We start from the raw sequence: 22,169 nt of genomic DNA, 5'->3' as shown, positions 1-22,169 counted from the left end.
TTGGGAAATCCTGGAAGCCCTCACTTCTGCAGGGTGGGGCTTTCAGGAAAGTAAAAGAGGGCGGAGTGCCCTGTGGAGGTGGGGGTGGAATGAGGGTGAGGGCGGAGCCCAGAGTGGGTGGCTCCGGCCTGACCAGGCGGTGGCACAGTGGATAGAGCATCGGACTGGGATGCAGAGGACCCAGGTTCGAGACCCCGAGGTCGCCAGCTTGAGCGCGGGCTCATCTGGTTTGAGCAAGAGCCTACCAGCTTGAACCCAAGGTCGCTGGGTCCAACAAGGGGTTGCTCGGTCTGCTGAGGGCCTGCGGTCAGGGCACATATGGGAAAGCAATCAATGAGCAACTAGGGTGTTGCAGCGCGCAATGAAAAACTGATGATTGATGCTTCTCATCTCTCTCCGTTCCTGTCTGTCTGTCCCTCTCTCTGACTCACTCTCTGTCTCTGTAAAAAAATACATACAGAGTGAGTGGCTCCGCCGGGACCCTTCCCTGCCCTGGCTGGGTGATTCCACAGCCCCTTCCCCACTCTGGGGGAAGTTCTCGCTGGGTGTGGGGGATGGGGAACTGGCCCTCCAGTTCGTTTGGATTCAGTATGGGGTGGAGTGGGAGCGGGTTGGCTTTCCAAAATGAGGGTGGTGTCCCTGATTCAAGAATCGGAAGACTGTTAAAAAACAACACCCAACTGAGTACATTTAAACATGAAATTGGCTTCATTCAATGATTCATGAATCGGGCAGCTTCCCATCCTGCAAATAGAAAGGAGCTGGAGGAGCTGACAAAATGGAAGGTTCTATAGGCAGAAAGAAGCAGAAGGAAGGTTCTAGCAAACAGTGGATTGTTTCAGGTGAGGTCGCCTTCCTTTGGAAGGGGTCTATCAAGACGGTTACCTCACTAGTACTGACCAGGTGATCCCAGACTGGCTGGTGAAAGGTGACCTTCCTGGGAGAGGCTGAGACTGCAGTTAGGTTAGGTCTTAAGTCTTGGTGGGTTTAACACAAGTGACTCCATTGGGGGCCTGTTGTTTCCTTCCTCCCTCCCTCCCTCTCTCCCTCCTTTCCTTTTCCTTCCTTCCTTCCTTCCTTCCTTCCTTCCTTCCTTCCTTCCTTCCTTCCTTCCTCCTTCCCTCCCTCCCTCCTTTCCTTTTCCTTTCTTCCTTCCTTCCTTCCTTCCTTCCTTCCTTCCTTCCTTCCTCCCTCCCTCTCTCTCTCCTTTCCTTTTCCTTCCTTCCTTCCTTTCTTTCTCCCTCCCTCCCTCCCTCCTTTCCTTTTCCTTTTCCTTCCTTCCTCCCTTCCCCCCTCCCTCCCTTCCTCCCTCCTTCCCTCCTTTTCTTCCTTCCTTCCTTCCTTCCTCCCTCCCTCCCTCCCTTTCTTCCTTCCCTCCCTCCCTCTTTTTTTAACAGTGGTGAGACCCCACCTGTGGTCATCACGTGGGAGGGAGGAGAGAGTAGCCTTGTCTAGCCCTGGGAGAATTTTTTATTCTCCCAGCCACTTGTGAGTGAGTGCAAAGACCCTAACTTCTTCTGATGTGTGTTCCCCATTCCCAGGAGGCTGCCCCCACTCCTTCTCCCTCTCTGCAATCCCTGGAGGGGCCACATTGTCAGGAGGGAGCTAATGCCCACCAGGAGGGCCTAGGGGCCAAAGTCAGGGCATCTGGTTGCAGTGTGGGGCCCATCCCAGTTCTACGGCCCCAGGCCTCTGTTTCTGTCGCTCAGGCCACTTTCTCAGATGACCCTGGGGACATTGAGAGAGAAGACTGCTGCTGCTTTTTGTCCAGGTGACGTGCTGGGGCCCAGGAAGGATCTAGAGTTGATAGTGCAAGAAGCTTGACCCGAGACTGGGTTTCAGAGGGCAGACAGCTCTGGGTTGTAGCTGGTTCTACATGGGGCTCAGGGGAATGTACAAATATTTCTGTGGGTGCCCATGTGCATGTGTGTATAGGTACCTTGGTGTGGACACAAGCTGTCTTTGAATACCTGTGTATATCTGTGTATAGTGTATAGGAACCTTTATTTGTAAATGTGCACAACCTGTGTGTCAATGTGTATGTGTGTGTGGTTTGAATGTGTGCATATTTTATACATCTCTGGGTATATATGTGGACATGTCTGTGTACATCCATGAACGTGTAGCTTTGCACCCTTACACACTTGAATCTCTCTGTTCATGCATCTGTGTGTACCTATGTGTCTTTGGCCAGTACGTTTATACTGCTAGTGTATATACATGCTACTGTGTACTTGAACACACCTGTGTAAGGGCTACATTTGTGTGTGTACATGTGTGTGTAACTGTCCAGGCATCTGATGGGATGTGGAGTTTCAGGAACAAAAAGAACAAAAAGAACAAAAAGGAACAAAGGACCAAATGTGCTTTTTTTTATCTAAAAGTGCTGGAGTTGGTGGCACAAGGCAGGGTCGGAGCACCCAGGGGAAGTGGGTGGTGGAGAAGCAGCAGGGATGAGTCGCTCGAACAGGAGCAGACCCCCAGCAGCGGGACTGTGGGCCTTGGCCTTGCCGTGAGCCTCCCCAGAGCTGGACCCCAGGGGCTGCCTCCAGGCAGAGACTCGTCCTCCGTAAAGGGGTCTGTCCATCTGCCTTGAGGAAGCTCCTCATAGCAGGTCAGTCTGCCCCACAGCATGGACAGGGAGCTGCCTGGGGCCACCCCTCCCCCCAGGCGCCTGCACTGTGGACTGCCACAGCTGATTCTTGATGCTTGCTTCTTAGACAACAGTAGAACCTGGCAGTGGAGGTGGAGAGGACGAGCAATAAGGAAAGCCCCGCATAGGCAGCTCTGGGACCAGTATTTCAGCTGACTGATAAGCCACCATTTTTTTTTATCTGTCTCCATTTGATCCCTTGATAGGATATGGGCTCTAGCCAATCCCAGTAGCCCAGTCTCCTGCCCTCCGAGACCAGAGGTAAAAGGGGGGGAGGGGAAAGGAGGAGTGACTCTGAACCTTGTGAGGCAAGCCAGGGTAGATAAGATGTCCCTCAAATATCGAGTACTGCAATTGAGCCTCAACTTCAACCATTATATAGTCATTCCTTTGGCTGTGTAAAGTCTCTCAGTGTTGAATGGCACTTGATTAAAAAGCAAGTACTCTAAGGAGAAGAAATTCCTGAGTGTGTTATCTAGTAATATCTCTGGGAAATTGACTGGTAGTTTACTGAGAATGAGGTTCTGTGAGAAGGCACACAGAAGGGAAGGATGCACGGAGCTGCCTGTGGGCACCGGGGGCGGAGTGTTGTGGAGGAGAAACACCATTAAAACGGAGATGATGCAGCAGGATGTGCTACGGTCCCCATTTTCTCTTCGTGGAGACCCACGCAGACTATCTCCTGGTATTCCTTGCAGTAAAGTTGGGCTCTACACCTTGCTACTGAGTCTGGCTAGCGCCATGGGGTTGCAAATGATGCAAGCCAGTTCCAGGCCTGGCTTTTACACCACCCCCCAGGGTCCACGGTGACCTGGGAGTTCCCGTGCCTCCGATGGCGATGGCGTAGCTACCAGATGGAGGGGCTGCCTGACTTGCTTTGTCATATTAAACCTTAAGATTTTGCAGTTTGCTTGTCACTGTGACAAAACCTGGTTTGGCCTCACTAACACTAAGAGGAGAAAAAAGGTTCCAGCAAAATTTTCTAATTTTTCCCAGGCAGTTACAACGGAAAAGTCAAGATCCCAGACTCTGGAGTCAGAAAGCTCTGGGTTCAAGTCCCAGGCCCACCATTTCGATTCTTAACCTCAGTAAGCCTTAGTTTCTTCTGTAAAATGAGGTTTGAGTTAAACGAACCTTGTAACCTATCTAAGCCCACTGCTTAGCCAGGGCGGTTCTCACTAACTGTTAGCTTTTATGCTGAGTAATTAAAGGAGTAACGCAGTGTTGAGCATAGTGTTCAGCGTGAGCATGGGTTCCAGTTCCAATTGCCATGTATTGCAAGTCTCTTTTTCTATTAAATCAGATTGCTAACAGACCACGGCAGCCTCACCAGGGTTGGTGTGATTGTGTTGGTGACTCTGCTGAGGACGCCAGGAGGTCGCAGGGACAAGTTAGCCATTGCGGTTACAACTGATGTAACCCTGAGCCCAGTGCACAGAAGTGGTCCTTCAGTTCAGCTGTGGGGAGAACAGTGTGAGGCTCACACTCATGAGCTCACACTGGCTGGCAGTCTCAGAGCCCCGCTGATGTGCCTGCAAGAGGACCACCCAGCCTGGGGGGAAGGGAGAGGCTGGGGGAGGGGTGCCTCCAGGATACAACTGCCTGGACCTCCTCCTCAGAGAACATCCCAGTGACCCCTGCCTCCGCCAGCCTCCTGAGGCTGAGTGCACAGGTGTGTGTGTGTGGGGGGGGAGGGGGATGGAGACCACCCACAGTGCTGGGATGGAGACCACCCACACTGCTGGGAGGGAGACCACCCACTGTGCTGCCTTCCCTGATGTCTCTGCTGGCCAGGTCTCCAGACACTGCCTGATTCCCAAGGCTGCCCCTGGGGAGGTGTTATCCCACCATCCTGAGGACGGAGCTGGGATGAGGCAGAATGGGGGAATCTTACCTCTGCCCCTCACGGTGGGTGGGGTCACTGAAGTGGGACCTTTGTGGATTAATCCTCCCAAGCCACTCCCGAAGCTGCCCCACCCCCATTTCCCTGCGCTTTCTGAGGAGGGGCCGGTGCTCCACGGACAGTGCCTTTGGGCCAGACCTCATGGTCATGCCCACACTGAGTTTTCCCAGGGGCGTGTTCACAGTAATGCCAGGGGGACATATGTCAGGGCTGCCCGCTTGCACAAGCTCCTTCTAATACCTAAGTTTGCATTAATTTTTAAAAGATGCCCCAAGTTGTATTTGCTTCAGGCTTCACAGAACCTAGACCTGCTCCTGAACTTGCCCTAGGGAAGGGGGCAGTGGAGGTGGGGTGCCTGACACCGCCCTCCGAGGGCAGCCCTTCCAGCTTCCTGTCCTGCCCCCACCCCCACCCCACCCCCGAGTGCCAGACACGAGCAATGAGACTGTCGTTTTCCATCTCGGGCCTCCGTTCACTCATCTGTACACAGGAGAGTCAGACAAGATGGTTTCTAAGCCCCTTTTAGTCTCTAACATTAGAAGGCTGGCCACCTCACTAGGACACTGTGGGCGCAGGCCCGGCTGGCCGGCTGCTCACGCAGGTCGCAGGGACTGGGTCTCACCGGGACCTTTCTCGGACGGTCTGCTGGCCTCCTGACAAGGCAGCAGGTCCTGAATCACGTCCCACCCTGGGGGGCCAAGTCCAGCGCCCACAGTGACACGCCCAGATTGGTGTGGGTAGGGGTGGGGCCCTAGAGGGGAGGAGGGTGGCCCTTGCCCTGGGCTGGGGACAGAGCTGTGGGGTGGAGTAAGGGAAATCCACAGTCACGCCTCCTGTGTCCTTCTGCTTTGGTGACCCAGCCCAGTGAGAGAGAGAGAGAGAGAGAGAGAGACCCCACACCTCTGTCTCACTGGTCTCCCCTAAAATGGGGCTGAGCTCCTGGGGATAGCACGGGGCCTGCTCTCTACTGAGCTGGGCGGAGTCGTGGGCGAGGCGTCCTTCTCATGGGGCATGCGCAGTGAAGACCTGGGTTCAAATCCCAGCTCTCTCGCTGCCTGCCTGCGTGATTTGAGGCAAATGACTCAGTCTCTCTCGGCCTCAGTTTATCTTTGAAACGGGGGGGGGGGGACCTAATATCTACCTTGTAAGATTATTCTAAGGATTAAATGAGATAATGTGTGTGAAGTGCCTGGTACTGGTTGTTACTATTATTCTCTCTACTCTTTGGAAGGGGAAAGTCTCAGGTGCTACCGCCCCCCGGGGCTCCTGGGAAGTAGAGGGGGGCCAGGCCAGGGGTGAAGGTGAGACTGAGGTCTCAGCAGGGGGCACCGGGAGGACCAGGCACCTTCTGGCTGTGGCCTCATGAGGTGAGCAGCAGAAATGAGAGCCCCTTCCTTCTCCCACCCCCCCTTGCCCAGGAGGGTTCCCTGTTGGGAGGCCTGGAGCCCAGCGGTGAGCGCAGGGCCCTGGGCCGAGGCCCTAGCGGCCGATGGAGTAGGCTCCCGAATCCGTGGACTGCTTCTCCTCCGTGGTCTGCTCGCTGGGGTACACTGGGTTGGCCGAGGCAGCGACCTTCAGCGTCGTCTCGTTCACCTGCAGGCAGAAGGCTGGCACGGTCGTGCTCTGACTGTGGGCGAGGACCCCGCTGGACAGACTCAGCAGTTGGGGCTTGCGGCCTAGTCTTGAGGGGGCTACAGCAAGTCCGTGTGATCCCAAGACCCCATCCATGCATCTCAAGGGCGAACAGAAGCCAGAGCTAACCCATAGCAGGGTTTGTCCTGCCCCAGAAATGGAGAGGGGACGGTGGGTGGACGGCATGGTGACAGTGACGGCCCGTAGAACCCCACAGTCCTCACGGAGCCCTGGCCAAACCCTCTCTTGTCTGGACACCCCCCCCAAGCACTGATGCCTAATGAACTTCCTTTCAGAAGCCCCCAGAAGGTGAGCCACTGAGAACCCCAGGGGTCCAGTGCCCCCCCCGCCCCATCCTGGCCTGCTGCCCCTCAGGGACCCTTGCTCACCTCCTCAAACTTCTTGGCTTTGTAGTGGTCAGCCCCCTTGAGGAAGTTGAGCAGGATGATGTCACAGAGGACGGTCCCCTGGAGGAGGAGAGGCAGGGCAGGCCCTGAGTTGCCAGGACAGTGGCCTGGGAGCAGGAGTAGCCTGGGCACCCAGCAGGGCAGGGATGGGGAGAGTCCTCCAGAGACACCTGCTGAGGTCTCTTCTCAGAAAAATGCCCCGGGGGCTTTGTGGACTGTCTTTGCGGCCTGCCAGCTCAGCTCCTGGGGTGAGCCCAGAGCAAAGTGCAGGGGGAGGACTTGGCAGGAGAAGCAGAGGGCGCAGGGGTAGAAGTCCCTGTGAGCCGGGCTCTGTCCCCGGCCAGGCTCTTCGGTCTGTGGGGACCTGGAGTCTCCTCCCCCACCTTCACGGTGAGGAACAGGACCCTGTACTGGGTGGAGCCCCCTGCAGAGGAGAGGCTGCTGAGGACAGATGGATGGACAGATGCAGGGAGCTCTCAGTGACCGGAGATGTTCACGCAAGGGCCGACCTAGCAGGGAGGTGCCCAGAGGGGCTGAACTCACCACTCCCACGGAGGTGAAGGCTGCCACAGAGCTAATGATGGTGGGGATGATGTTGAACTTGCCAGCCTGGATGCACAAAGACCGAGGCGAGTGGGCAGGGAGTCCAGCAAGGCAGGGGTGAGGCCAGAGCTGACCCTGGACTCCCAGCCAGAGAGACCGGGAAGCAGCAGGCCCCACCCCTTCATGGAAGAGGTGCAGAGAAGGGAGGTGTGACTAGCCCAGGGTCTCAGAGCTGGTCAGCGGCAGGACCCTGTTTCCCCCTGCCCTCCCACCGGGAGCCTCCTCCAAACCCCGGATTGGTCTGGGTTTCCTCCCCTGTCATCCCCCCCATCTGCCACGCCCAAGGACTCACATTCCCGTACACCAGCACGTCGAAGCGGATGCCGAAGGCCTTCAGGAGCGTGCGGTACTCGCTGCCGTTCTCCAGCTTGTAGTACTTGGCAAACCTGGGGGTCAGAGGCCAAGGTGGGTCCCGCTGTGGACTCCTGCCTGAGCCTGCAGGTCCTCTGTAGCCTAGCACCGTCCCGGACTGAGCAACCCCCACCGATGGGTCACGAGGACACCGGCACCGGTCCTTCCTGTGTTCTGGGCTGAGCCCCTGCACAGGTGTCATCCTGGCGGCTTGTGAAAAGGCAGCTTCCCAGGCCCCACGCTGAACCCACGGAATCCGCATTCCTGTGGGAGGGGCCTAGGACTCTGCCTCTTAAGTCCTTTCCTTCAGTAATGCTGATGTGTGCGCCAGTTTGGGCCAGGCTGGACCCCATGCTGCTCCCATCCTATTTGTTTGGATATCCCAGGAGCCGGCTCACTGCAGGGGCCTCCCTCTCCGCAGGCTTTCCAGCCTGCTTGGGTTCAAAGCCTGGCTCTGCCACTTACCAGCAACCTAACCCTAAGAAGCAAAGGCTTAGAGGAGAGGAGATAAACCATGTTCATGAATATGGTCAGTTATGGTCTGGGGTGGGGTGGGGGGTAGCAGCAGGGAGTGTCACAGATGAAAGCAAAATGGTCTAAATTCAAGTTGCACCCGCAGGAGAAGGGGATGGGCCCAGGAAGGAAGTCATTTCTAGAAAGAGAGAAGGTCTGAGAACACGGTTCTCCAAAGAGGCCTCTCAGGAGATTTTAAAGAACTTTGCAAAAGAAGCCTCTGGAATGGGCAGAAGGCTCCCAGGAAGCCCTCACGGTGGCTTTCAGGCCGGCCTGAGGCTAACTAGGTACAGACCACCACCATCTCCATATCCCCCGTGAACAGAGTACCAGGAAATATGCAATCTCTTAACACACGTAAGCATCTCAGTGAATCTCAGGGAGAAGACAGTGGTGACCCATTTTATAGACGAGAAGACAGAGGAGAGGTGACTGGCCTGGGCTGGATTCTGATCCACACCGACGGCTCCAAGCCCCCTGCTCGTAACCCTGAGCCGTCCGGCCTGTGAGCGCTCAGGGGTCACTAAGGGCACAGGCGGCCCTGGTGCCAGACCCTCAAATCCTTCTATATTCTGGGGAACTCAGGCCTGGAGAAAGGCCATGTCTGGGGAACAGTCACCCTTGTCTGAGATGTGGCCATGGCTGCCCACAGGCCCCGGGCAGGGGGGCAGGGTGAGTCCCGGATGAAGTCTGCGTTCCCGTCCATAGGCTGCAGCCGCGAACAGTGCTCTGCCATCAACCGGGAGAACGGAGCGAGCGTCGGCATCCCGGGCACTGCCTCTCAGAGCGAGGGCTGACTAAATTTATCTTGGGAAGGGGTGTGAAGGGAACAGGGAGAAAAACCAAAGCGGACTTGGTTTTCCTCCAGCACCTACCTTCCAAGAGGCACCAAGCATGATAAGATCATTATCTCACCCACCACCCACCCTCGAGGAGGCTTGGCAGGGCCCGCGTCTCCTCCCGGGAGGAGGGTGGAGGGACCTCTCAGGAGGGTGGAGGGACCTCGCGCAGGGAGGCGGGGAGGGACAGGCTGCAGAAAGGAGGACCCAGGAGTCCTGGCTTCTGCACTCCAGTGTGGCTAGTGGGGGTCACAGAATGTGGTCCGACCCTGCAGCAGAGGGGCTCGGTCACGGGTCCGGGTCATCTTCTCTCCTGGCACGTGCTGGAGGGTGCTTCCCAGCCCCCCTGCATCTCGCTGGGGCCCCACGGCTAGTTCTTGCCAATGGAATGTTGAAGGGAACCGTGACCTGCAACCTCTGGGCTGAGGGGTGTCAGAGCAGGGGACCTTCCTCACCCTCCCTTTCCTCGAGAGCCAGGGGTGGACTCGGGGCTGCAGGGGAGACTGAGTCAGTAGTGGCAGGGACCCAGATCCCTGAGGACTGCGTGGAGCAACCCACCCCACGGACCCGCAGTGCACTGGGCCATGAGAGAGAAACAGACTTTTGTGTTGGCCATTGAGATGGGGGTCCTTTGTGACAGCAGTTAGTAACGTTTAACCTGTTGCAAACTCTTATAATTTTGTAGCCAGGAAGACTGAGTTAAAGAATGAGTTAAAATTGAGGAGTCGTTGAGTCATTCAAGATGTGAGACAGATAGAGAGAGAGGGAAAGAGAGAGAGGGAACACCAATCATGCTGGACTCCTAGGAACAAACCCTCTAAGAATGCCCTAGGAGACCAGGGTGTGGTTCTACATCTGTCTTCAACTAGCTTTTGACCCCAGGCAAGTCACTCAACGTCTCTGAGCTTTTTATCTCAACTGGGAGGTGAGAGTGAGGAGGACTGGATGAGACAGTGCCCAGATATGGTAATTAAAGCGAGATATGGTAAGTGCTTAAAGCATGTCCCGTTTCCTTCTCATCCTGAGATCAAGATAAAGTGAAAAAACAGTATCTGCATTTTCCTTAACCATTATGCCTCCTGCCTCCTGCCTCCTGGAGATAATACATAGTGTTAGCGGTAACAACAGACGACATGTTGAGTGCTTACTACTTGCTGGCATTGTGCTAAGCATTAACTCATTTCACACTCACAGCCACCCCAAGGAACTCACTACTGTTGTGATCCTCACTGAAGAGACGAGTCATCAGGATCAGAGAGGTAAAGCAACTTGTCTAAAGTCACAAAGCCAGTCGTCAAGTGCGAGAAGCTGGGATTCAAACTCAGGCAGCCCAGTTCCCCAGCCCAGACTCTTAGCCAGCAATTCAGGGGGTTCTTTGTGTTGCCTGATTTCTGTTAGGTCCTGGCTTGTTTCTTCCAGTTCTCTAGCTGGGGGGCCCCCTTTGCATTTGTAGGGTGGGTCTCACCACCCAGAGTCATTGGTTGGCGTAGAGCAGGAAGAGAGGAGAGCCATGAAGTGTCAGAAGGACCCACAACCTTCTCATCTGAAAAGAGGAAAGGCTACCCCATGCGCAGCCTTGCTTTCTCCCATGTCCTCTGACTCCTCCCACTCCGGCTTTGGTTTATTTTTTTGGTTGGGAAGTGGGGTTGGTGAGAATGACACCACCCTTCTACACCCTGGCTTGGACTCCCAACCTGGCCCAGCACACCCTCCTAGCCTCATCTGCAGAATGCCCTCCCTGCCATGCCCCTCAAGTGCCAGCCTCGCTACCTGCCTTCCTGTATCTCCTGCACGTATTTCCTAGAGGTGGGCTTCTGGGCCCCTGCCCCCGCTGTTCTCTTCGTCCCTTCTTTCACCTTGCGAACTCCTATTCACCCGTCAGGGCCCCGCTCAGTGACTTCTCATTCTTTCAAGATTCCACAAATATGTAGAGAGAGCACAGCGACCGCATGCCAGGCACTGTGCTAGGCACTGCCGATACACCGGGAAGCTCTGCTCTCACGAGAGGGAGAGAAATACTAACCATACCCTTCCGTAAATAGCTGAAATTGAACTTCAGGGCTCGGAAGGAGAGGAGCACTGTTCTAAGAGCACAGCCAAGAAAGACATTTGACTGAGGCTGGCAGGACAAGGGAGCCTTCATGTGAAGTAACACCAATGCCGAAGCTCGGAGGGTGGAGAGTGAAAAGGAAGGAAGCAACACCAACGCCGAGGCTTGGAGGGTGGAGGGTGAAAAGGAAGGAAGCCAGAGGTCGGGCGGCCTCCCTGGCTGAGGGAGCCACAGCCCTTCTCAGGGGAAGGGCACGGTGTTCCTGAGGACCCTGGTCCCTGGAAGACGGAGAACTACGGAAGAGGCACTGTCTGCTCGGCCTCACCTGGCTGGCAGGGCCCACTGGCGTGTGTCTCTTCCCAACTCCATGTGGAGTGGTCTCCCACTTGCAGCTTGAAATGGTACACGGTGGAGTATTTACACCAGGAGTCCCCAAACTTTTTACACAGGGGGCCAGTTCACTGTCCCTCAGACCATTGGAGGGCCAGACTATAAAAAAACTATGAACAAATCCCTATGCACACTGCACAGATCTTATTTTAAAGTAAAAAAAAAAAACAAAACAAAACGGGAACAAATACAATATTTAAAATAAAGAACAAGTAAATTTAAATCAACCAACTGACCAGTATTTCAATGGGAACTATGCTCCTCTCACTGACCACCAATAAAACAGGTGCCCCTTCCGGAAGTGCGGTGGGGGCCGGATAAATGGCCTCAGGGGGCCGCATGTGGCCCACAGGCTGTAGTTTGGGGACCCCTGATTTACACCATAGCAATTGGCAAACATTACACATGGAGATTTTGTTTTCTTCCTCCTCAGAGAGCCAGTTTCCCCACACTCTGGAAATCCCCCTGGGCTACCTCTCCTGCCTCTGCTAGGATCCCTGCCAGGCCAGACTGCGGTTGGTAATTTGGACTTTTGACTGCGAGTCAGCTCTCACTCTCTCTCTCTGCCCAAGGGCCCAAGGCAGTAATGGCTGCCGGAGGAATAAATGAGGTTTTGGAGAGTTCGGACCCCTCCATGACTGAGTTTCACAGTTCTGGCTGCCCGGGTTCCTGCCCCTGACTCTGGCTTCTCCGAAGTTGCCATGCTCTTCAGGCGCAGCCAGTCCACAGAGGTAAACGGCAGGCAGTTTCTCTCCCAAACGGAAAACATCTGGATCTGGCAGCTGGCTGCATGGGAAAGCAGGTGCTATTGGTTCCCACCACGGGAAACCAGACTGAGGAGGGGAAATGGGGAAAAGGCAGGGACAGATGCGTGTGGGGCCCTTCCTCCAGCTAAGCACTGCGCTGGAGGCTTCCACAGCGTTGTTTCACTCAGTGGGGGACCTGGTGGCTTAGGGCTTTGAAATGAGCCAGTTCTGGGCTTGAATCCTGGTTTTGCCACTTGAATTCCTTGACACAACCTGGGGCAAATGACTCCCCCTCTCTGCGTCCCAGCTTCCCCCAATGTGAAAGGGAGAAGACGGCAGAGGCTGAGGGCTGCTGAGTGGACCCAGCGTGTGGCCGGACGTGACGGCCACACAGAACCAGGGCACAGAGCTCTCAGTACCGGACCTAGTGGGCCCCAGGAAACACCGTTAGACTGTCCAGCTCACGGTGGGGGGAAGCACAGCTGGGGTTTGCACTCGGGCTACTGGAACCCCAAGAACCCTGCGGAGGAGCGAAAGGAGAGCCCCTGCAGCCTCGGGGCAGGGAGCCGGGTGCCCGGTGCCTGCGGGAACAGCGAGCAGCTGCGGCAGGTGCAGGCGCACGGCTGGGGCGGCCTTTACGCCCGACTGTCAGAGGAGACAGCAGAGCCCAGCAGAGCCCAGGCGGCGCTGGGCGGGAAGGGGAAGCGAGCCTGGGAGGGGGGCTGGGGCTGCCAGGCCGGGAGGGCCACCTGAGCCCAGGCATTTGAAGAAAGGGCTGGTTCCAGTGTGCCGGCTACTCTCCACTGGCCCGTGACCCTGCCTCTGGCCTCGGTGTCCTGCAGGTTGACCCCTACAGGGGCATTCCTGACCACCTTCCCCTCTGGTTTCCGGGGGCGTCCGGTCAACGGGAGGACCTGGCTGGGGACCAGAGGGGAGAAGGGCAGGTGGGGTATTTATTCCGCCCACTGCGTCCCCACGGTGCCTGCGTCACTGAGACTGCTGCCCCTGCCAGGACCCCGCTCTCCGCTGCGCCCGCAGCTCCTGCTGGCTGTGGGGCCAGAGGGCACTGCGGCCCAGGGTGTCAGGCCCCGGGGCTCAGCTTCCCTGCACACGAATTTCTTCCAAGCCCCAGCTGAGGAGGCTCCCCTTCAGGGCCCTCACTGGGACATCGGCCCCGTGACCAGACAGGACCCCCCCAACACGGGACCCACTCGAACGAGTCTCGGGCCTGAGAGAGCTGAGACACTTCCGAGTGTGAGGGAGTGGGTGTGGTGTGTGTGTGTGTGGGGGGAGTGTGCATGATCCCTCGTGCACACCAGCAGCAATAGACAAAGCGTGAGTAAGTACAGGCGTCAATTAGCATAATAAATCGTTCCTCGGAGGAGGCAGTGTGGAAGCTCCATTCAGTGTGATAGGTCTATAAATAATAGTGCCTGCCTCAGCAGTCGGTCTTCCCGAAGCCCTTCCTCAGGGACCCACTTGCATTGACTCAGGCTTTTAGAGCCTGAAAGGGTTAGTGATGATCGCCCTGAACCAGCCCATTTCACAGAGGAGGAAACTGAGGCCCACTGAGGGGGTGAGACTCGCTCAGAATCACAGTGAGAGCACTCGGGTCAAGCCTGAACCACAGCGCGCAAGTCCCTCGACCCAGAGCCTGGGCCTTCTCTGTTTCACGTCTGCTTCCTCTGACTCATCCTTGGGTTACCCCAGCATGAGATATATTTATTTTCTATAAACATTTGCTATTTGGGTTTCGGTTTATCATTTGCACTAGATCATAGGAACTGGTCTTGTTCCTATGGTCTCTGTATTAGAAAAGGTCTTCACAGTCCTCCTCACATTAGCTGCAAGACGTTTCCTGCTGCTGCTTGTTTACCTCCAGTGACAGGGAACTCACTACCTGCAGGAGCACCCCAATTTCAGCTTTGGGTAACTCGAACAGTTAGAAGTGCTTCCCCACGCTGAGCTGACATTTGCAGCAGGCGGCAGCCCTAAACGCTTGCTGAATGTAGAAGGTTTTTTATCACGATGTACAAATCCCTTGGAAGCTCTCAGACATCTGTTTAGAAATGATCCCGTAGAGTGGTGGAGATTCCTCCCTAAAGCAGGGACATGTAACTGTTACAGCAGCAGGGAAAACAGCATCACGCTTCGGGGATCCGGGTTGGACCTGCAAGGGAAAACTTGGGCCTGGAATTCGGGTTTCTCAGTGAAGGAGGTGGTGTTCTCGGCAAAGCTTTCTGCCTGGTGGGAAATCATCCTGCCAGCCGAAATGTAGTTTTACAGTTGATTTTATACTGATAGGAAAATACCTCCTGGCAGACTCACCGCATGGGGGTTGGGCAGCAGCCCTCAGCAAGCTGGGACTCCGCCTGTTAGAGAAGGGCCCCACGCCATATTTATTTACTCACATTCTAGGAACCCTGTCAACCTCAAAGACAGACATTTCAAAAATGGTTTGTTGTTGATCCTTAAAAAAAAAAAAAAGTATTACTACTAATTTATCTTTAATGAGGCAGAGAAAGATCAATGGAAGCAGAGCTAGATGTCCCTGAGAGCCAGGTTACTACTGGCTACTCCAGGGAATGATCTTTTGGGCCTCACTTTCCTCGTCTGTAAAATGGGGGTAACTGCACCAGTCCTACCTGAATAACGGTGGTCGTGAGCACAGGCTCTAGAGCTTGGCTGCCAGGGTCTGGGTTCCAGCTGCAGCACTATTTGCTGTGTGGCCTCGGGCACATAAATCAATGAAGCCTCTGAGCTTCCGATTTCCGGCTATAACATTCTCCCTCTCCACACGATGAGATATTCTGCAAAGCGCATTTGCTAAGTTCCAAGCTCTCTGGGAAGCGCTTCGTGGGTGTTAGCTGATATTTTCTACCGATAGTGCTGGCTGTTGTGAGGATTCAACAGACATACACATTATACTGGGCTGTGTAAATTCAAGGTCCTTCTGACTGCCACGTCTGCCACCATCACCTAAAGGGAGTGAAGAGGTAGATGGTGGAGAAGTCAGGCGGATATGCCCCAGGAACCGAGAGGGCCTTCAAAGGTCTGTATGGTGACGGGTGGAAATGGCTGCTGTTGACACGTATTCTCCGGCTCTTGGAAGGAGAGAAAAGCCCAGATTGCAGAATACAGGAGCAAAGCCAAGGGCTCCCTTCGACTCCGTCTCTGTTGGTTGGCCTAAGATCTCGCTGATCCGCACGTTTCCGCGTGGAAGCAGCTCAGGTGCCAAACCTAATCTCCGCGCTCGCTTCTCGAGAGCTGCCGTGGGCGCCGTTCCCGCGCTGAACGATCGCCACAAACACCGACAGCACCCGGGACATCCAGCAGCCGGGCGAGCGCTCTCTCCCGCACACGCCACGGGAGGGGATCCAAAACCGCGGTGCCTTTTAGGAGCCAAGCTGTCTCAGGAGCGAGAATCAGACATGGCGAGGGGCGCCATTTTGCTTCTTCTCTCCCCTCGTTCCAGCAGTCGCTACCGGGTTTATCTCCTAGAGCCGCTTGTTTATTTTTTGCAAGTAATATGCTGGTGGAAGGTTTGCTAGAGGCAACGGCTATAGATCAGGTCACTGGGTCTGAGCCCTGATGCACCCCTTAACTAGGCTGTGTGATCTTGGGCAAGTCTCAAACTCTTTCTCAGCTTCCTGGGGGGATGGGGGTGCCGGTGGGGTTGGCAATGAGCTGTCCATCCTGTCAAAAATAGGTGTGAAAGGGCTGGAGAGGCTCTTAATCTGAGGTGCAGGGATAGGCTTTGAAAGGCCTTCCAAGTCTGGGAGTTTTATGCCACGTAAATACAAACGCAGAGAAGGAAACTGACCTCACTGGCCAGAAGCTAAGGTCCTGCAGGGAGCAGACAGAAGCGAAGGGGCTTTCTAGGCCATTACACTGTACCTGTCCGTTTTTCTTGGAGTTATTACTCTGAGGATGTATTTATATCTTATCTGTAGAAATAAAGTATCCTTTAAAAAAAGAAATTGCTGACTATGTTGCTCGTGGCTGTGACTACTGGCATGTTTTCTTGGGCAGCAAATGGTGCTGCTTTCAAGGCAGGGTGTACGGGAGTTAGAGACCTCCAAAGGCTAGTGCCGGGCTGTGATTTCATGAATGAAAGTTGTTAGAGCTGACTGGTCCTGGACAGCGGGGCTCCTCCCTTCCTCCCCCACCCTGCCCTCAGCTGCTGCCCCGCTTCTGGGCTTCTGGCTTTACGGGGCCCCGCTGGGCCCCAGCTCTTGTCTGGCTGCCCTGTACTATCTCTGTCTCCAAGTCAGTCGCTGCGTCCTGCCTTCGCCCCTTCAGACCCGGGGAGGTCACCAGGGCCCTGTTCCTGGCCCTGGGCTCCACAAGATCCTTTGTGGCATCCCTATACCCTGCCCACACTATAGAAACAGTCCCTTTATTAAACTCTCCTCAAATTACCCAATTTGCATGTGCCATCTGCTTCCTGCTGGGACCCTGACTGATATTTTTAATTTGTCTTTGTACCATCTCTGCCTCTACACTCACACATGCCCACATTTATTTACTGACACACTCATGTGCACACACTCACCTGCTCACGCAACGGACACGGTCACTCCCAGACACATACCCACGCTTACACACATACTCACACTCACCCACAAACACACCCCTTCACTCGCAAACTCACACTCAGTACTCACTATAGTGCCTGCTCCCAGCACTGGGGGCTGCAGTGCTCCGGTTAAATCCCGCCCTGGGGAACGGAGGGTCCACGCGCGATGCGGGCACCAGCCCTGCCATTGGGGTCCCTGTCACCTATGTACCAGCTCTCAGTTTCAGAAATGCTGTGCTTTGTCCATTACTAATCCAGACTAACACACCGACTGCACACTCTCAAGGTAGGTGGAAAGAGGCTTCATCAAAATACCATGTTAAAAGACAAAAACAAGTTAAAGCAGCCCCTGGAATCTTGAGCCGTGCAGAATAGACTCAGGAGGAAAAGAAAATCTTCCCACCACATTTTGGGTAGGTAGGGACCTATGCGAACCTTCAGATCACACAACGATTAGTTGAGATGGACAGCACCAGGTACTTTGGGTGAGGGTTGAAGGCAGACATGTTTTGGTTCAAAACAAGTCATCTTTACAGTAATCTGAGGCCCTCCAGTGATGGTGATGGACAGGCCACTTTGTGAAGCCACCCCTTTGTCTAGGGCTGTGTTGCAGAGAGAGGCATTGTAGGAGTTGGGGGCAAATGACCTCTAAGACTACTCTAAGATGCCCCCGTGACCTTGGGCACGTCACTCCCCCTTTGAAGTCTCTACTTCCTCATCTGCAGAATGACTGCCTCTGTCTTGGTGTCTTCAAGGCGGCTTCGACAGCTACAGATTCTCTACATCTCTGATTCTGCCAGCAAAGAGTCTTAAAACCCGACGGGGGGCGTGGGGTGTTGGAAAGGAGCTGCAGAAGTAATTAGTGACGGGAATGCGAATGCTGGCTGCCGCTGGAAGTCTGAGTTTGCATATTTAAGCAAGGCTGCATCTTGGCTGGATGATCCCATTTCCTCCAGAGCAAAAGGCACAAACAGCAGGATGCAGCAAACCCTGGCCTCTGGGGGACAAAGGGCCAGGCTCTGAACTGTGCCCCCCTCAGCCGCTAGTCCTCTAGCCAGCCTGGACCTCAGATTCTCCTTTGGGGACAAAGGTCTCAAGCTCATAGGCATGTTTTTCTGAGGATTAACAAGTGTCAATGTCCCTAGCCTTCCTGGTTGGGGTGGAGAGCACCCAGGCTCCCATGTTTATCAGCTCTGTGACCTTGGGAACTTGATTTAAGTCTGCAGGCCACAGTTTTCTCACCTGCGAAGTGTGGGGATTGTAGCACCTCCCTTGCAAACGGGGGGGGGGGGACAGCGGACCAAAGCACACAAAGCACTTTGCACACAGGGTGCCCAGCCTGTGCCCGCTAACAAGGAGCCTGTGCAATTCTCAGGAGCGGCCTGTGTTGAACCCATCCCAGGAACTGCTCCGTGACCCATGCTGACTCTGGCTGTGGCCCTTTTCCTGTCATCCTAGGGTTCTAAAAGGTGGCCTGGCCTGGCCGGTTGGCTCAGTGGTAGAGCGTTGGCCTGCTGTGTGGATGTCCCAGGTTCGATTCCCGATCAGGGCACACAGGAGAAGAGACCATCTGCATCTCCACCTCCCTCCCTCCCCCCCCTTTTCTCTCTCTCTCCTCCTACAGCCATGGCTCAATTGGGTTGAGCACATTGGCCCTGGGGGCTGAGGATGGCTCTCACCTCAGGCGCTAAAAATAGCTCGGTTGTGAACATGGGCCTTAGATGGGCAAATCATTAGCCCCAGACGGGGGTCACCAGGTGGGTCCTGGTCAGGGCACATGTGGGAGTCTGTCTCACTATCTCCCCTCCTCTCACTTGGAAAAGAAGAAAGGGTGGGCTCTTAGCTTAGCCTTGGGTGTCTGGTTGGTGCTAGTAGTTTGGAGGCAGCATGAAGGTGGGTGGATGGACACCCTAGGCAGGGCCCTCTGCTTGCCAAGGCTGTCAGATACTCCCCTACGCTGGTGCTGTTCCTTTGGAAAGTCTTTTAAACCACAAGGATCAAATTAGGCCTGGAGGTCTTTGGTGAGGGGATCTGGTCAGACGGTTTCCTAGGCCCCCGGGGAATTATGCTCCCAGGATCCTTAGGGATCTCAGCTCTGTCTTCCCGAAGACAAGCTTCCTTAGGGCCAGCTCTGCCTCGTGTCCTGCAGCCCCTAGGTGAGGGATGCGTGCATGAGCCATAGCGCACTGACCGGGAGATCAAGCACTCCAAACCGAGTCTTCCCGAAATGAAAGACATTGTTCTAAAACTGTATGACCCCACCGGCCGGGGTCTTCCTAATGGTTATATCCTCTTCATAAGCTTTCCTGCCAAGTAAGTTATTTGGAGGGTTGAAGAATTCCCAGTGGCCAGAGGGAAGTTATGAAGATGAAAACCTGCATTTTAGATCATGAGAATTTTATTAATATGTTACTATTTTAAGCCACCATACAAAATCCTTTGTATTGATTTCAGTGTGATGTACCCGACTGAATAAATATGCCAATTTCTGCCAGGGAGCCAAACAGTATTTTTAACCTACTTTAAAATATGTGTTGTTTCCTATGATTTTTTAAAGTTTGGAGTTGATTATGAAAGCCACTTGCAAATTTTAAAAAAACCCTTCTTTCCAGAGATTATACATGTATATTTTAAACGATTAAATATAAAGCTTAATCGGATGGGTAACTACCTTTTCAAGCTACAAAGAAAGGTAAAAAGAAAAAAGGTAAAAATATTTTTTTTTCCTTATGTATGTCATTCTGTTGGAAAATATCGCTACAACAAAGGAAATCTGAGTAACAGTTCTCTGCATATATAACTGAAATATAATCTTATACTGGTTCCCCCCCCCCCATCACTGCCTATTTAGTCAATCAGTCTGTGGATAACACTGTGTCCTTAGGTCAGAGGCGTCAGGATATTCGAAATGTAAGGGAAAAACAGAGCAGAGAGCTAAGGCTCTTTAGACCTTGGTTGATGGGATCCTCGAGGTACTAATGATGCTATTGCCCTTTCGTGGCTGGGGAATGAGGAGGGGAGAAGGTCAAGGGCTTGCTGAAGGGGTTTCAGCTGGTTCCAAAGAGCTTCTCCTGGGTTCTTCTCTTCCCCTTGCTTCACAGCGGGAGGGAGGAGAGGGGAGACCCCTCGTGTCTCAGGCTACCGGGATCATCAACTAGATGGTATTAAGGACCGGTTCGAGTTCTTGTTGGGAAAGGCACTTAAGAACTAATGACTGTTGTCATCGTTATTTGTGACTCAAATGAAATTTCCTGGTTCTGGACAGAAATACAAAATTTCCACCCAGCAAGATGATGCCAGCCAGTGCCCCTGCTTTGCGGCGCGAGGACCCTTAGGAGATGCAGTTGCAGAAGAAGGAAAGGGGTGGCCTAGGAGTGACGTAGGCGCGTTGCGGCCTGGGAGCCGCAGCGCAAACCCGGCTCAGAACCGCAGAACCCCACATTGCAGGAGCCCCAGGCCAGGTGGCCTCACCACCGACCGACCCACCGACCGAAGCGCGAGTCCTTGGCATGGCCCCTCTGTGGCGGCAGCCCTGACCTCCCGGGCTGGTCTGACGCCCAGAGGCTGACTGTTGGAAAACCCTTTCTAATTCTGAGCAGACACCTGACCGGGGAACACGGGACCTTTTCTCGCCAATGTACCTTGAGGCTTCAGGGGTGGTTCTGACAATGATGGCCCGTCCCCGCATTACCTGAAGTTGTAGCCCGGCGACACGCTGCTCTTCTGGGAGACGCCGTCCAGTCGGGTGAAGGAGTATTTGGGGATGCACTGGTCCCAGGCCTTGTCCAAGTCGCACACCCAGCCGATCTTAATGCCCAGAACTCCGCCCTGGAGAAAGGGGCCAGGTTTGAGCGCCCCCACAACCCTGCTCGCCCCTGTCCTCAGCCAGGGTGGGGCAGGGGCGGGTGACAAATAGACCAGTGATTTCTTTGCATTCTCTAAGTGGAGGATGCAGGTGGGGAGAGGAAAAAAGCCACCTTGTTGTCACGGGTGGCTCAGTACACAAGTCCTGGAGCTCAGGGAGGGAGCCCTCGAGCCTGTAGACGCTGCTTTTGGTATCTCCAGTCCCTTATCTGACAGCACGGGAGAAAGTGGCCACAGACTCACCTTTCAGAGCTCTGAGGCCTCTCTGTCTGCAGTAGGCGTGTGGAGACGGAAATGGGAAACGGGGCCTTGGGGCGGGTGGGGGAGGGAGGCAGGACCACTCGGGACAGGTGCGAGCGAAGGGTGGGGGGGCCAAGCCGGTGGCAGGCCTGAGAGGCCCCCGCCACCACTAGGTGGCACTGCCTCACGGCTGCTCTGCTACCCCTGCGATCCCACTGCCCGCTAAGGGGTCCCCAGATCCGTGGAAGAGCGGCTATGTCCTCACCGTGCTGGCCAGTTTAGCAAAATCCTGCCCGGCAAACTTGACCACATCCCCCACCCGCAAGATGGGGCAGAAGGGGGCCTTGTCAGGGTGGAAGCGGCAGGTCTTCAAGTCGTTGGCGGTCAGATTGGGAGGGAGGTTCCCCCTGAGAGGAGGGAGAAAGGAGAGAGGTGAGGCCCACTGTTCAGGTGGGGACAGTCCAGCACGAGGTTTTCCCCAGCCTCCCAGAGCCTCAGGGCCCTCCCCGGCCCAGGCAGGGGGTCTGGGACCTCATCCCTTGGACACTGGCCACCTCCCTGCATCCTTCCTGTAATTCCCATCACCTTCCCTCCCGTCTCAGGGTCACGAGTGTTCAGGGCTAATGTCCCTCAGCTCCCAGGCTGGCAGAGAAACTGGCCCCGGAGTCCACCCGAGAGTTGGTGGTCGGGGCTGGCTGGCAGAGCCGGCCTAGGGCCCCCCGGGAGCCGGGGAAGAGCGGGAGTGCCGTGGGGACCGGCGTCACCCTCTGAAAGGGAGGCGGCAGGGGGGCGGGTGCCCTGCCCCTCGGCGTTGGGGAGGAGCAGGACTCACTTCTCAAAGTTGAAGAGGGGGAACCGGATGCTGTTCTTGATGAAAATAGTGAAGTTCTCGGCTTCCATCATGACAGGCCTGTGGGTGAGACCAGAAGGAAGCGGATGGGAATGGGGCGCTCTCCCCTGGGGCCCCCTTTCCCGGTGGACGGCTCCCAGCCGCATGTGGTCATGCCTCTCTGGGTCCGAGGGCCAGAGGGACAGCAGGAGGGCAGGGGAGATGAGCTGGGGAAGATGCGATGCTGCGGCCACGTCCCCGCCCCAGGGGACATGACTGGCGGGTGCCCACAGGACGCCCTGCGCGCTCAGAGGGGCAGAGCTGCCCACAGCGGCGAAGGAGAGCTGGGGAGGGGGTGGGTCTCTTCCCGTCCAGCTCCGGTCCTCACATTTCCACCGTGTCCACTTCGGAAGGGCACCAGCCCTGGATCTCACAGGTCCGGAGCCCAGAGCTGTAATTCACGCAGCGGCCGGTGAGGATCCCTGAGAGGGTGGGACACAGTGCTTGTACTTGTGCAGCTCTGCTACGCCCTTCCCTACCCTACCACCTTCCTCATTAGATTCCTCCAAC

General features: G+C 55.3%; 1 protein-coding gene across 1 annotated transcript in view; it reads right to left on the bottom strand.

The window, feature by feature from the left end:
• Positions 1-5,740: 5,740 nt before the first annotated feature.
• P2RX3 (purinergic receptor P2X 3) overlaps positions 5,741-22,169 on the bottom strand; it is a 29,509-nt gene continuing 13,080 nt past the window's right edge. The window contains exons 5-12 of the mRNA XM_066253971.1: positions 21,988-22,081; positions 21,603-21,680; positions 21,036-21,177; positions 20,358-20,494; positions 7,491-7,584; positions 7,139-7,204; positions 6,578-6,655; positions 5,741-6,149 (exon numbers count right to left, since the gene is read on the bottom strand). Of these exons, the coding sequence (XP_066110068.1) occupies positions 6,036-6,149; positions 6,578-6,655; positions 7,139-7,204; positions 7,491-7,584; positions 20,358-20,494; positions 21,036-21,177; positions 21,603-21,680; positions 21,988-22,081 (803 nt within the window). The 3' untranslated portion in view covers positions 5,741-6,035. The remainder of the gene's footprint in view (positions 6,150-6,577; positions 6,656-7,138; positions 7,205-7,490; positions 7,585-20,357; positions 20,495-21,035; positions 21,178-21,602; positions 21,681-21,987; positions 22,082-22,169) is intronic.

The sequence above is a fragment of the Saccopteryx bilineata genome, chromosome 1, assembly GCF_036850765.1.
Source record: "Saccopteryx bilineata isolate mSacBil1 chromosome 1, mSacBil1_pri_phased_curated, whole genome shotgun sequence".
NCBI classification, from domain to species: Eukaryota; Metazoa; Chordata; class Mammalia; order Chiroptera; family Emballonuridae; genus Saccopteryx; species Saccopteryx bilineata.
The sequence above is the reverse complement of the archived record's forward strand: the minus strand, read 5'-3'. Positions and strand labels throughout refer to the sequence as shown.